The sequence below is a fragment of the Hemitrygon akajei genome, chromosome 13, assembly GCF_048418815.1.
Source record: "Hemitrygon akajei chromosome 13, sHemAka1.3, whole genome shotgun sequence".
Classification (NCBI taxonomy): domain Eukaryota; kingdom Metazoa; phylum Chordata; class Chondrichthyes; order Myliobatiformes; family Dasyatidae; genus Hemitrygon; species Hemitrygon akajei.
This window is the reverse complement of record NC_133136.1, coordinates 109,094,960-109,109,284: the sequence shown is the minus strand read 5'-3', so window position 1 is coordinate 109,109,284 and position 14,325 is coordinate 109,094,960. Positions and strand designations below refer to the sequence as shown.

Below are 14,325 nucleotides of genomic sequence, written 5' to 3'. Positions count from 1 at the left end.
CATGATAGCAATAAACAGCACAGGGCCTCAGCAGCATCCTCGAGTTCTCTGTACTAATTATTTATCTTCCTCCTTTCCGCTGTGAGTGTGACAGTACGTGAGCTGCACGGCTTTTCGGACTGGCTTCATGGAAAGTGGAGCGTGGAGGCTCGCAACGAGATAGGAAGAAGCCCCTCACCCCTCCCCCTCGCCCTCGCCAACCAGCCTGCCTTCGGCTTTGACGTCATGTGTGCTCCTTCCAGTTGCCATAGTAACCTATTCCCCAGGCCCTCTGCCTGTCTCATCTGGTAGGTTCCACAGTGGTACAGCCATTGGACTGCACAATGGTTCAACACGGATGAAGGCGGTGGTGATTCAGCAAACTCTCTGCTCTCCAGCACTCCCCCCCTTCCCCTCTGCATTTCGATCAGTACTTCCTCCCTGTACCGCTGTGCATCACCCCTTTCTGTTTTGTTTCTGATTTATCTTTTGTGAACGGCAAAATGTTTTGAATCGGGATTGCGGTGGAGGACTGTTGCGTACTGGTATTCTCTACAGTTGGCACGGAATGGTAGGTGGATGATGCTGATGCAGTGTGCTAACCTGCTAAGGGTGGGGTGATGAATATTAATTGCAGCAAAGGTTAATGAAGTAGGCTACGAGGATTGCAAACTGAAAGCATCCCAGTGAGTGCAGCGAGATATGGCCTTTTTCCTATCACTCATATGCATCGTTCTGGTAACTGTCATGAGAGAAGGACACATTGGAACCAAATAATATGCAAGCTTTACATGCAAACACAATCTATTGTATAATTGCTACCGGCAGGGAAAAACTCATGCTGCAGTGGGATTTATCACAAGCAAAATTAACGTGCTGTGAATTGTAGTAAAGGGATCTTACATCCTTCGACCCTTGCAGTTAATGATACATATAATCTGATTTGTTTTAACATTATTTAGTGACGATTCAGCAAGTTTTGATCTCAGAAATTATTGTCTTATTTTTAGATTTTTTTGGAACTAATTGGCACATTAGGTCACGACTGCTGCTTTGGCTAATATTTTTAATCAAGGCTGATGGCATATGCTGCAGGGGTTTGGAAGCATTTTATTCCCGCTAGTATCCTCTGCCTGCTATAATTACAAGGACAAATGAACCTGTATGGTGTTATTAACTCTATTTGACAAAAGTGGTGATGCAAACCATTTTCCTTATTCCATCATTTGGAGCATCGTGATTACTATTCGAACAGGCTATTGTTTAGTTTCTTAATATCTCTGTGTTGATGACAATAAGCTGGTGCTGGCCGAGGGATTATGAACTATCCGGACTGCATTCTTTATTCTTGCCCGGGAAGGCATTTTGTTCAGTGAGGATGTTGTGATTTCTTTCCATCAGAATCTCTGGGGAGAGAGGTATATGCAAATAATACAAATGATCATGACCGAATATGGCTATACAACTATCTTGTTTAGAGTCACTGATGGTGGCTTTATATGTATACGGGTTCAGAATATGTCTTTTTACAGTTTTCAAATGCATTCAATTCAGATCTTGGAGACTTGATACCTAGAAGTGAAAGATAGGCATCCTACAGTCATGATCCATTTGCTGGTTTATCTGCTTGCATTAATTGTAAATGTAGGCAAGTCATGTTCTGCAGTGACTGGGTGATGTAAAATGCATACAAAGTTCCTCCTTTTTTTGTAATAGAAAGTTAGTAAGACCATGAGCCATTTTCAGACCTCAATGATTACATTTCTAAATATACACTGAAATTTAAAAAAAAAATTGAAGGAAGATCACTGTACAGCACACATTTCAAGGATTTAATTCCCGGAGCATGCACTTTTCTTTAGGTATCAGTTCAATGGCCATGCAGATGATCAGAAAATATCAATGTAAACATAAATGAGAATAATTTTTATTCTGAGCATTCTATTCTATTATCCTCTTTTATGTTAAAAATGATCAAATTATTGTAGGTAAAATTTCATAGCAACATAACATATTTTACTGAACTATTGGAGCTAGAGTCACAACACTTGTTTACAAGGCTGATTTCTTTATCATATCCTCACATTCACACATTAAGAATAATATAATGTTGGGGAAGAATTTGGAGGTTAATCTACAATTAAATACATCGCCTCTGTGGCCATAGCCATCATGGATCTCAAGTTTCCAGGTGGAAGCAATTTGCCTACAGTTGCACTTTATTGATGATGCTCTCAATACAGTAGGCAGGAAGAACACTCACATTTCTAGCCGTCTGTGTATCAAGCAGCAGATGCCCTCAAATTAAAAGCCCACAAATCAAAAAAGTTACAAAAACAATTCTCCTGAATTGTTTGTGGCCACAGTTCCCACTGGGCATTTCTCTCATCATTTCCTAGACCTGCTCACACGATGTGGAACACCCGCATCCTCATTGGGATCTGGATTAGGGAAGAGCGTAGGTGGCCTTTTCAGCTTCACACTCAAGGCACCTACTTAATGCTTCTGGTGATTATAGCCTGCTGCCTGCTGCTATTAGTTATTATATGACCAGTGCCCTCTCACTGGTCGGTACAGCCTGCTGCCCTCTGCCACTGGTTAATTTGGCCACTTCTTCAGCTGTTGGTCAATGCCCTCTGACGCGAGATTATCGTGGACTACTGTCCTTTGCCACTGGTTAATTGGGCTACTGCCTTGTGGCCAGTTGTTACAGACTTCTCCCCTTTGTCATTAGACTAATAATTGCTAAAAGCTTCTGCTTTGCCATTGTGTGTTACAGGTTGCTGTCTTCTTCCAGTGATTAGTGACTGATGCAAAAAGGTTTGGATTCCATTGGCTCTTGTTAAGTGTGTTTGAATTGTACTGATGAAGGGTCTCAACCCAAAACGTCGACTGTGTATTCTGTTCAAGTTCATGTTTAATTGCCATTCAGCCATATACATGTATACAGCCAAACGAAACAGTGTTCCTCTGAGGCTAAGGTGCAAAACACAGAACCAACAGTCACACACAGCACATATAGTTAAGATAACAGAAAAACATACAGTCACAAAAAAACCCCAAGTCTCTGAGTGTAGTGTCATGGCCAGTAGATGGCTAGTATATGGGATGTTGTCCTGGAGCTATGTTTCTGCAAGAACGAGCATGCAGCAGTCCTTATCACGTGCAGATGATTGCAATCCAGCTTGTCTTCCACAGAGTGAATACTGGAGGGCAGCACTGATGGGAGGGACCAGTCTCCAACGCAGCACTCTACTAGACCGTTACTAGGAATGACAGTCTACTAGTCGATAGCTGCTAACTTACCTGTTGAGCTCCTCCGGAATTTTGTGTGTGTTACTCTGGAACTGTACTAAGTTATGTTTATAGCATTCACATGATGTTATTTCCTCCAAAATTTTAAATGAAGCTTCTAAGCCATTTATTTAATACATAACCAATGCTCTGCAACCTAATTTCAGTGGATTGTGTTGTAAGATAAAGGTGGGTGGTTGGTTCAGTGTAAGACTTCCTCCACTGTGCTGGCAGTGCATTGCGTACAAAGCTAGGCAGCGAGTTAAACACCTTCTCAAAAATCACCTGAACTGGAAGCTTTCCTCAGGGTTCTTACTGAGAAAACTTTGAAACTGCAGAAAGTTAAGTAAAAAACATATTAGATGCAATAAAGAATTGTGCACCTGAATATACTAATATTACTGATTATTCTCATGACCAGTGTTAAACAAGGGAATGTACACATATAACATTCTATAACTTTGCCTTGGACTAGAGTGAACTTGTGGTGCAATGTTACCTTAATATGAATAATAAACTTAATACTTTTTTCAAAGTACATCTATTAAATGTTTACCAATATTAAGAAAGCTTAAGACTCACATATATTGATGCTTCAAGGGCAAATAAAGAATGAATGGAGTTAGGTCACTTTCCACTGTGTTTGCTCTAAGTCGAAATCCAAATTAACCTGCACAGGAAATGATGTAAAGAAACAGCTTGCTAACAGGAAATGATGTTTGTACAAAAGAATGGCATACAAAATGAACAGTGCCTCTAGAGGCAGAACACTGCCCTTGTGGGGGGGGGGGGGGGGAAATACTCATCTGGCATCAGAAACTGAAATTCAAGCAAATTATAAAATGATATAAACAAGTAAAATAGTTAGAAAACCGTGTTAGACAATTCTTCTTTGAAAATTTATCTGGCTTACTTATATAATGCCCTGGTTAAGATTTGTATTCTTATGCGGTAGGAATTTCATTTTAGCAGATTCCGCTAAAGCAGTGTGCCCTGCTGGTAGAATGTTTTGGTTTCGGCAAAGATAAGAAGCCCTACTGTTCAACTTAGGTATGTTGGGTTAGACAACCAGGATGGTGGAATCGGGAGAAAGTTCTAGAGAGAGCGGGGCAGAGAGAAATTTGTGATGGACAATAGTATTGTTCGGGGTTTTTTAGATGGGAACTGCGAAAAGGACAGGAGGGAAGATGCCTCAGAATGTTGTAGGAAGGAAAGGCCCTGTTGCAAGAAGTACTTTGTGCAGATGAATGGTCCAAGGAGGAAGTGTAATACTCTTGAGAGAGTGAGAGAGCCCACTTGTTCAAGATGGTTTTCGAGGGGAGTTCGAAAAGGTGGTGGGTATTTTCATGCAGATTGTGGGTCCAGCACATGAGTAGGCGATACACCCCCCCCCCCCCCCCCAAATACCTAGTCTTGGAAGATAGGAGCTCCAACGTTGTGTGCACATTTAACTGGTTTACTGCAATGGGCCCTTTTTCTTTTCTTTCTTTTCTTTCTCTTTAATAACTTTGATAAAGCTGAAATTTGTAAATAACACTTCCTTTATAATTTAATGTGGTGTACGATCTGTTATTTCTTGCTGATTGTTAACTGTAAAGGTGATATTTACACAACATTTGCTCAAATCGAGGTTTCTTTAATTGGAGCATCAGGATGTTCCTGTTTGATTCTCAGGACATATATTGTTTATGAAAGGTGGCCTTCTCACTGCTGAGTTAGGTGACTGTTTTATCAGAACAGGTTTTTGATCCAGGTGAGGGGTCTACACTTATAAAATAAGGAGCTTCTCAATTAAAAAATGGTGTCTTCTGTTGTTTTTTCAAAGTCTGCAATTCACTAGATGTAGTTCAGATTGAGTGCTTGTGACTTGCATCTTCAACAGGTTATCCTTTAACATAAACATAATATTTCTTTGCTTAGTAAAGTCAAAATTCATAAAACTTTGAAAGTAGAAAGGGCCATTTCATTACTTACAGATTTTCAGCATTTAATTCAACTACACATCCTCAATGTCATGCACCTCTTCTCTCGAACCTTTCCCCATTGTGTCTTTAGTTTGCTGTGTAGTAAAGATGGAGATTCAACATTGCCAGGGATGGAGATGCATGGTTAGATATGTCTGTTTACAATAGTTGTTAGTGGTTGCATCAAAATTGTTAAAATTAGGGCCAGTTCTTGACTGAAGTAAGGATATCTGGTAAGAACAAAAAATCTGCAAGGCACTCTACTCCCCCATTTGTCTTCATCTACCTTTTTTTGTGTTCCTTGCCTGTTTCTACCAATCAGCCAACTGTCCTTTTTTCCCAACTTCATCCCTCCCCCTCCCCCAACTGCCTATTTCCCAGCACCCCTCCTTGGTCAACTGGCCCCTGTCTCACCCTCCTCCTCTCCTCTTTGTACTGGCTGTCTTCCTTTTACGCTCTTTAGCCCTGAAGCAAGATCTCAACCCAAAACGTTGGTAGTTCCTTTCTGCCCATAGATACTGCTTGATTCACTGAGTTCCTCCAACAGTTTCTTACTCCAAAAAAGAAACATTGGCTTTTCTCCGGGTTGTTTGTGGCAGTGTTAGAGAATAGTGTTTAATTCTTGGAAAGCCTGGAGGGAAGGCAATCCCAACTATTTATTTTGTGGAAATCATGCAGACTATCCTCGTAGAAGGAGTCCTTGACTGGAGCTTGCAAGGAGAAACCGGCTGGTTCATCACTTGCAGAATCAGAATCAGATTTATTATCACCAGCATGTGTCATGAAATTTGTTAACTTAGCAGCAGAAGTTCAATGCTATACATGATATAGAGGAAGAAAAATAAATATATAAAATAATAAATAGGTATGTAAAACAATTATAGTATACATATAAGGAATAAATTAAAAATCATGCAAAAACAGAAATAATATATATTAAAAAAAGTGAGGTAGTTTTCATGGGATCATTGTCCATTTAGGAATTGAATGGCAGAGGGGAAGAAGCTGTTCCTGAATTGCTGAGTGTGTGCCTTCAGGCCTCTGTACCTCCTACCTGATGGTAACAGTGGGGAAAAAAGGGCATGCCCTGGGTGCTGGGGATCCTTAATAGTGGTTGCTACCGTTCTGAGACACCACTCCTTGAAGATGTCCTGGGTACTATGTAGGCTAGTACCCGAGATGGAGCTGACTAACTTTACCATGCTGTGCAGCTTTTTTCAGTTCTATGCACACCCCCCATACCAGACAGTGATGCAGCCTGTCAGAAGCTCTGTACGGTACTTCAGACTCCTAATCTAGACGCTGTTGTGCCTTCTTTGTAGCTGCATCGATATATTGAGACCAGGTTAGATCCTCAGAGATTTTGACACCCGTAACTTAAAACTGCTCACTCTCTCCATTTCTAATCCCTCTATGAGGATTGGTATGTGGTCCTTCATCTTACCCTTCCTGAAGTCCACAATCAGCTCTTTCGTCTTACTGACGGTGGGTCCAAGGTTGTTGCAGTGACATCACTCCATTAGTTGGCATATCGCTCCTGTACACCCTCTTGTCTCCATCTGCGATTCTCCCAACAATGGTTGTATCATCAGCAAATTTGTAGATGGAATTTGAGCTATGCCTAGCCACACAGTCATGGGTATAGAGAGAGTAGAGCAGTGGGCTAAGCACACCCCCGAGGCGCACCGGAGTTGATTGCCAGCGAGGAGGATATGTTATCACCAATCCTCACAGGTTGTGGTTTTCCGGTTAGGAGGTCGAGGATGCAATTGCAGAGGGAGGTACAGAGGCCCAGGTTCTGTAACTTCTCAGTCAGGATTGTGGGAATGATGGTGTTAAATGATGAGGTATAGTCGATGAACAACATCCTTTCAGGTGTTTGTATTGTCCAGTGGTCTAAGGCCATGTGAAGAACAATTGAGATTGTGTCTGCCATTGACCTGTTGTGGTGTAGGCAAACTGCACTGAGGCAGGAGTTCAGTCTAGTCATGTCCAGCCTCTCAAAGCATTTCACCATTGTATTAAGGCAGCTCACATTATTCTTCTTGGGCACTGGTATAATTGCTGCCTTTTTGAAGCAAGTGGGCACTTCCACTTGAGAGGTTGAAAATTCTTTGAATATTCCCGCCAGTTGGTTGGCACAAGTTTTCAGAGCCTTCCCAGGTGCTCTGTCGGGACCTTCTGCCTTGCGAGGGTTCACCCTCTTTAAGGACAGCCTAACATCGGCCTCTGAGACAGAGATCACAGGGTCATCGGGTGCAGCAGGGATCTTCACAGTTGTAGTTATATTCTCCCTTTCAGAGCAGCATAGAAGGCGTTGTGGTAACAACAATCTCAGTGTTGGAGCAAGACCTGTCATATCCATTCTTAGGCTGATTTATTCCTACTAATACTCACTGCAGTTCACAGAAGGCTGAAGACATATCTAGTATAGATTTAGTATTTTCTGGAACTTCTGAAATGAAAATGGCCTGGACCCTGCAAGAGAAGGGTTTCCAAAGGACAGAAAGGATCAGTGTGGGATACCCAAGTCCCTACCCTCACCTGGTTCAAACCTTATGAAATGCTGAGTATTGGGGGTGCTAGCGCCATCTTGGAATCTGCAGATGGTGCCAGCAAACAATGAGACCAGTGGCAGTGTTCTGCTGACAGGACATGAAACTACATCCTTTACTTCCTCTTCTTTCAAATATGATTCTATTACTAAAGTACGTGCAATTGGAACCTGTAATTTAGATTTTGATGGTGTATTTTTGGGCCGATTGAGTGATCTGCTGCTTTGCTGTCTCCAGGGGAGTTCAGTGAGGTTTGGAGTGGAGTGTACAGCCTGAAGGGCTGGAAGTTTGGACATGGGGCAGGAGCCCATGGTTGATTCCATTGCTTCTCTCTGATTGAGATGTTGAGCAAGGTTGAAGTCGACGAGGACGAGAGCAGAGAACATCTGGGTGTTTGTTGCCCTCTGCCTGTGTTTGACCGGTCTTCATCTCTCTCTCTCTCTCTCTCTCTCTCGCTGGCTTCAGTCTGAGGAAAGTGCAGGTGTCTTGGTATCCACATTGCAAGGGTTGATTAGAGAGGCTGTGTACTTGTTTTGGGGGACTTTGGGGTTCATGTTTCACGAGTTCCTGGATTATGGTTACTTTTTTATCACTATTTTTGACTTGTTTGATTGGGGTGCTTCCGCAAAGAATACTTTGCCCTGTGGCCTGCAGTGAGCTAGCAGTGTCATGCTGAACTGAACTGAACTGAATACTGCTGGACTTGTGGTTTGATGTATGATATTCTATGTGTTGTCCACTTTCTCTTTGCTATTTGGGCAATTTGTTTTTTTACATTTTGGATGTTTGATATTTTCTTGAACGTGTTCCACAGTGGTTTTTTAATTTCATGGCTGCCTGTGACGGGAGGAATCTCATAGTTGTATTCTGCATACATAGTTTGATAATAAATCTACTTTGAATCTTTGGATCTTTAGAGTTATATTCACAGTAACTTGGATCTCTACCAGGCCCAGGTAAATTGCATTCTCCCCGGTGGCTTGCTTTAGGAAGGTATCAGCTTGATTACTATAGGACTTCAAGTTGACAGCACTTTATGGAATAGGAATCTGTTTTACTATCCATTACAGGTTATTCCATTCACATAGAATTCTACCTTTTGCTATTCCTGTGCAATTCTTAATGATAAAGAACATCTTTCAGCAAATAGTCTGATTGCTATTTTAACAAAAACGTGGTCTAAGCTTATTCATTTTTTGTAATTTGCGTTTAGTCCATTAAACACTGCACACAGACTTGAATTTGTCACAGATTTATACAACACAGAAGCAAGCCGTTTCGCCCACCATGTCTCTGCTGTTCATCAATCATCCAACTTTACAAATTTACCAGTACTGGCCTAGAAGAAATGTTGCGAGAATACCTGCCTCTGCCATACCATTCTGGCAGTGTGTTTCAGATTCCAACTATCCTCTGAGCGAAAATGTACTTTTTCAGATGCCATCCAAGCTCCTTAACCTTCCCATAAATGAAGGCCCTCTAGTTTTAGATACTACTTCTGTGGGGAAATATTTCACACTATCTACCTTATCTATGCCCACCAGAATTTTATAACTTCACTGAGGTGGTGTCTCTCAGCCTATCTAGCCTCTTCTCAGAATAAATCCAACCTGTCTAGATCCTCCTCATAACTAATAGTACAGTAAACTAGAAAATGATCCTGGTTGCATATTTTGCATAAGAAGCACATTAAATTTAGCCTTTACACTTTGTAACTGAGACTTTAGGATTGTTGAATGGTCTTTCAAGAACATCAGACTGAAAAATCCAGTTTTCTTGGATTAAGGATGGTTCTAGCGGAAAATCAATGGTATCAAGTTGGAAGCAAATCTCTTAAATGTTTCATAAAGCAAAATACTGCATGTGTTTGAAATGTGAACAGATAAAATATGCCCTGGTGCAGAGTTCTGGCCCAAAATACTGACTTTTTATTCATTTCCATTTATGTTACCTGACCTGCCCAGTTCCTCCAGCATTTTGTGTATGTGTGTGTGTGTGTGTGTGTGTTACTCTGTATTTCCAGCATCTGCAAAATGTCGTGTTTAAAATGTGTTTTCATATTTCTCCTAATTTTCCCAACAACTATTCTGAAATATTGGGGGTTTCTGTAGGACAAATGCTTTCTTTTATTCTCAGTTATCCTAATCTTCCCTTGGCAAAAGAATTGATATCAGTCTGAGGAAAGAAGGGTTTACCATATAGAACTGTGGCAAGGAGAAATTTCTTTACTCTAAAGGGTCGCAAATCTTTGTAATTGCTGGCATCAGGGCCTGTGGTGTTTAAGAATATTCATCTGAGTTTAATACATTTTTAAACATGAAGGAAACCAGAGAGTTTAGAGACTGAGTAGCAAAGTGAATGAGGTGAAGGATCAAGGATCGTAACAGATGAGAGGCCATACTTGAGTGGTGCTTCCATTTTTTTTTAACATTCTGTTACTTGCTTTAAGAATATAGTCAACAGGTTTAAACGTTTCTTCTGATTTATTTTTGTTCAAGCAATTCAGGAAATTACCCAGCCTCCATTAGAAACCTTCTGCAGAGCACAGCATCTGACTTCGATTCACCAGCTGAATCTGTAATTTTTGTAGCCCTCTGTTTGTGGAATAGACAAGGTTGCCTATCATGTCATATTCTAATATGGTTGCAAAAGTCTTTGTTCCAACAGCAATTTAGTCACCAGAGGCTTGTACAGAATGCAGAATTATCTTAACCTTCTTTACAAACATTGCAGAATTCATTATCCTGGGGGAATTCTGACTGTAAATATATGTAAGGAAATGATTCCAGGGCTTTTAGGTCAGGAAAAATTTTAATGTGACACTCTGCTCTCCCTTCCCATTGTGTATAAAGCATTCAAACTAATGCAACTAACAGTGCAAGCACATAGGATCAACTTGCATTTATTTTAACTGGAATTCAGAGCCTTGACTATGCAGCATAGTTACAGACCTCCCATTTTCATGGACCCATAATACTGTCAAATCTCAGTTGTGGGAAAGCTGTATACTCCCTATCGTGAAAGCTCATGGAGAATGCATAAGTGATGCACTCAGTTAGAATATTTAATCGGTCAGATCTGTTTAATTTCTCACCTAGTTGATGACAAAGCAAATAGAAATTTGTAATCAGTTTTTGGTGAATGATGAGCAATGATATTAATGGTCTTTCATTGAAGCAGAAACATATTGGCTATGGGTGGGGTTAAAAGGAATGGAATAGAGTAACCAGTAATATAAATGTTATTCCACTGAAGAAGGAAGATATTGGCTATGGAGGTAGCTAAAATGAATGGAATAGAGCGAGCAGCTTCTGCAAAGTAAATCTACTTTAGCAGCATACTAGATTATGATGGATTTACTGTCCTGTACGGAGGCTTGCAAATTCTTTGAGGCAGCTTAAAGTAGTGCTTCAGCAACAATAAAGCTTTGCGTTCTTGTTGGAATCTTAGTCTTACTATCCCAGTTGCCTCTGTACAGTATCTGAAAGAACAATTATTTGGGTATTGAAGTCAACACTAATGGCTTAGTGTTTGTTCCTTCAAAGGATATGCAAGAAAACTTGCAATTAATTTTTCTTATGGGCAGAATCTCAATATATCCTGTGAGAATCTTTCTGCCCTGATGTAGTGCAACACCACAAATACAATGGATTTTTAAAGACTATTGGCTATAAGGAGTGTCTAATGTAAGAATGGGAGGGGATCAAATCTGAAAACTCATAGTTTAATCAAGGTTTTGTAGTGGGAACAGAAAAGTGAAGTCTCTTTGTGATTCCAGACTTAAGCAAAATCTGCAGAACCTACTCCAACCTGTCAATCGATTGAAGCAACATTAGTAAACACTGGGTCACTAGTAAGGGAAACTCTTTCCCCATAAATCCCTGTCTCTCCCCAAGTGAACTTTTAGAGACCTGAATGATCTTCATTATCATGCTTTATTAAAGTTATTTCAACAAAATGCTTGATTTCATATGCATTGCTGAAAAATAATGTAATGTCCCAGCCCCACAGAAGTCATTGAACATATCAACAAAGATGGAGCCCATTTATCCTCTCATGCCATATTTTGGAAAAAGGGTAGCAGATGACACCAGTACAGTTGATACCTTGTAGCACATCTCTACCAGTGTCCAAGCCACGACAATTTTGGAAATAGTTGCGCACCATTCTAGTTTTAGCAGTTGCATCTAATCACTCCTTTAAGAATTCCATGTTAGGAACCATGTTAGGAACTATTCTATGTTGACTCTGATTGTGCAGATCTTATACTGGATTTCAGTTTTGATTCTTTTTTGGGGTTTCCACTCACTTCAAGCTGGAATGATGGATGACCATTTCCAAAATGTTGGAAAGGTTGGACTGTTGTTGAAATGCAGAAGGTAATGGCTGGACTGCTCTCACTTCTTCTGTTTCCAAAGAATGGTATGGTAAAATAGCCAAATGGGATCCATTTGTTACCTCTGGGTGTGGTGATAGTCATTATAATAACTAAACATAGTAGCTGTTCTAAGCTGACAACATTTTTTGCTAAAGTAATTGAAAGAAGGATGTTGGTCAAGGTGTTGATACTGATTTGCTTGGAGTAGTGCTGTTGCCATTGTAATGTTCCTTGGAATTTGCTGTCAGGTCATAGAAAATAGTGACCAAGAAAATGATCCTGTCAGTGTCTGAAGGCTCTTTTTTTGGATGCTTCATATTTTGACCCTGGGCACCAATAGCAAACACCAGAGAGCATATGTACAAAATTAAGGGAGGGAATTTTAGGGGAGACATCAGGGGTAAGTTTTTTACACAAAGGGTTGTGAGTGCCTGGAATGACTTGCCAGGGATGGTGGTGGAGGCTAAAACATTAGGGTTTTTTTAGAGCCTCTTGGACAGGCACATGGATGAAAGAAAAATGGAGGGTTATGGGGTAGAGTGGGTTTAGTACTTTTTTTTAAGGGATTATATGGGTCGGCACAACATGGAGGGCTGAAGGGCCTGTACTGTGCTGTAATGTTCTATGGTTCTAAGTAAAGTACAGTAGTGGTATGGCACAGACATCGCATGCTACTGAATGGTATAGTCACATTTCCCCCCCTCCAAAACTCCATCATTGTGTGAGTGCTCAAAGGAAGGTATTGGAGAAACCCAAGAATACTAAACACTGTGGGCAGTTACAGGAGTGAGAATGCTGCCATTTGATTGTCAGCAGTCATATTGGAGCCTTTATTAGGGGTTGAGAACTAGGCTCAGATTTGGGCCTTGGGCAGAGCCTTCCAGACTCATTTGGATTTGGGAGGCAGGATTTCTTTGGAAGAGTGGTTAGGAGAATTTGGAAGTTGGAGCATTGATCAGGGGTATTTGGAGAGATAAAATCAGTGATTGGAATAAGAAAATGTCAAAATAAGAAAATGCATCTTTCTGAGTGGAGTTCTCAGCCTGGGTTCAGAATTATAAATGTCTTGGAGAAGGGTCGGCTATAGATGATAGGGAAATTATTTGTAATTTATTAATTTTGGTACGATGTGGAATAGGCCCTTCTGGCTCTTCGAGCCTCACCACCCAGCGATCCCTAAATTTAACTCTAGCCTAATTACGGGACAATTTATAATGACTCATTAACCTACCAACCAGTACATTTTTGGATTGTGGAAGGAAACTGGAGCACCCAGAGGAAACCCATGTGGTCACAGGGAGAGCGTACAAATTCTTTACAGGCACATTGAACCCGGGTCACCTGTACTGCAAAGCGTTGTGCTAACCCCTATTTAAAAGAATGCATAAATTACAAAATAAACATCTATTCTTCTAAGGCATAAAAACCCAAAGAGCAAAGTGATTCATCCATGTATGACAAGAGAAATCAAATATAGCATTAAAGCAAATAAAGGGCTTATGTAGTTGTCAGAAATGGCGATAGGCCTAAACATTGGGAACACTTTAGAATTCTTCAAATGACAACAAAGATACTGAAGAAAAACAAGATTGAGTATTACCATAGGGAAGTGAGAAATGAAAATGTAAATGTCATAATAGGTAAAAAGGAAGAGACTAGCAAGGGCATTTATAGGCACTTCACAGACAGAGACAGGAGAATGTATATGGGGAATAAAGAAGACAAACTGAACAACCATTTTCTGTATATCTCATGGAAAAGGAGACACACAAAACCTGCCTGATTTGTCAGAGTCAAAGACTTAGCAATAACGTGGTGCAATTTGACTTGAAAATTTTTGCACTTCCATCCATCCTAAAAATAACTGGTTTTCATAACACATCACAGACAAATCTTCAGTATACATCAGAATTTCTAAGTCATCTTATCAGATATTTTGGGTGTTGATAGTGAATTAGCAAGGAATTGGAGTCTCAACTTGTGTGCTTAAGTTCTACTGACTAATTAAAATATTTTGGCCCAGAGGTGATGTTATTACTGGTTGTTACTTTATATACTGTAAATATATAATGTCATATTTTCTGGCTAACACATGTTTAACATGCCATAGTTAGATCTATAGATTTCCAAGATGAATAAGGTATCACAGAAGCCA

General features: G+C 40.4%; 1 protein-coding gene across 17 annotated transcripts in view; it reads left to right on the top strand.

The window, feature by feature from the left end:
• Positions 1-287: 287 nt before the first annotated feature.
• LOC140738120 (mitogen-activated protein kinase 10) overlaps positions 288-14,325 on the top strand; it is a 272,553-nt gene continuing 258,515 nt past the window's right edge. For 9 of the 17 annotated variants that reach the window (XM_073065267.1, XM_073065254.1, XM_073065259.1 and 6 more), the window contains exons 1-2: positions 288-550; positions 2,759-2,799. Coding sequence is in view for 2 of the 17 variants with exons in the window: in XM_073065258.1 (XP_072921359.1) it covers positions 548-550 (3 nt within the window). In the remaining 15 variants the exon portion in view is untranslated. The remainder of the gene's footprint in view (positions 551-2,758; positions 2,800-14,325) is intronic. The other 8 variants (XM_073065258.1, XM_073065257.1, XM_073065255.1 and 5 more) reach the window with 1 other exon arrangement.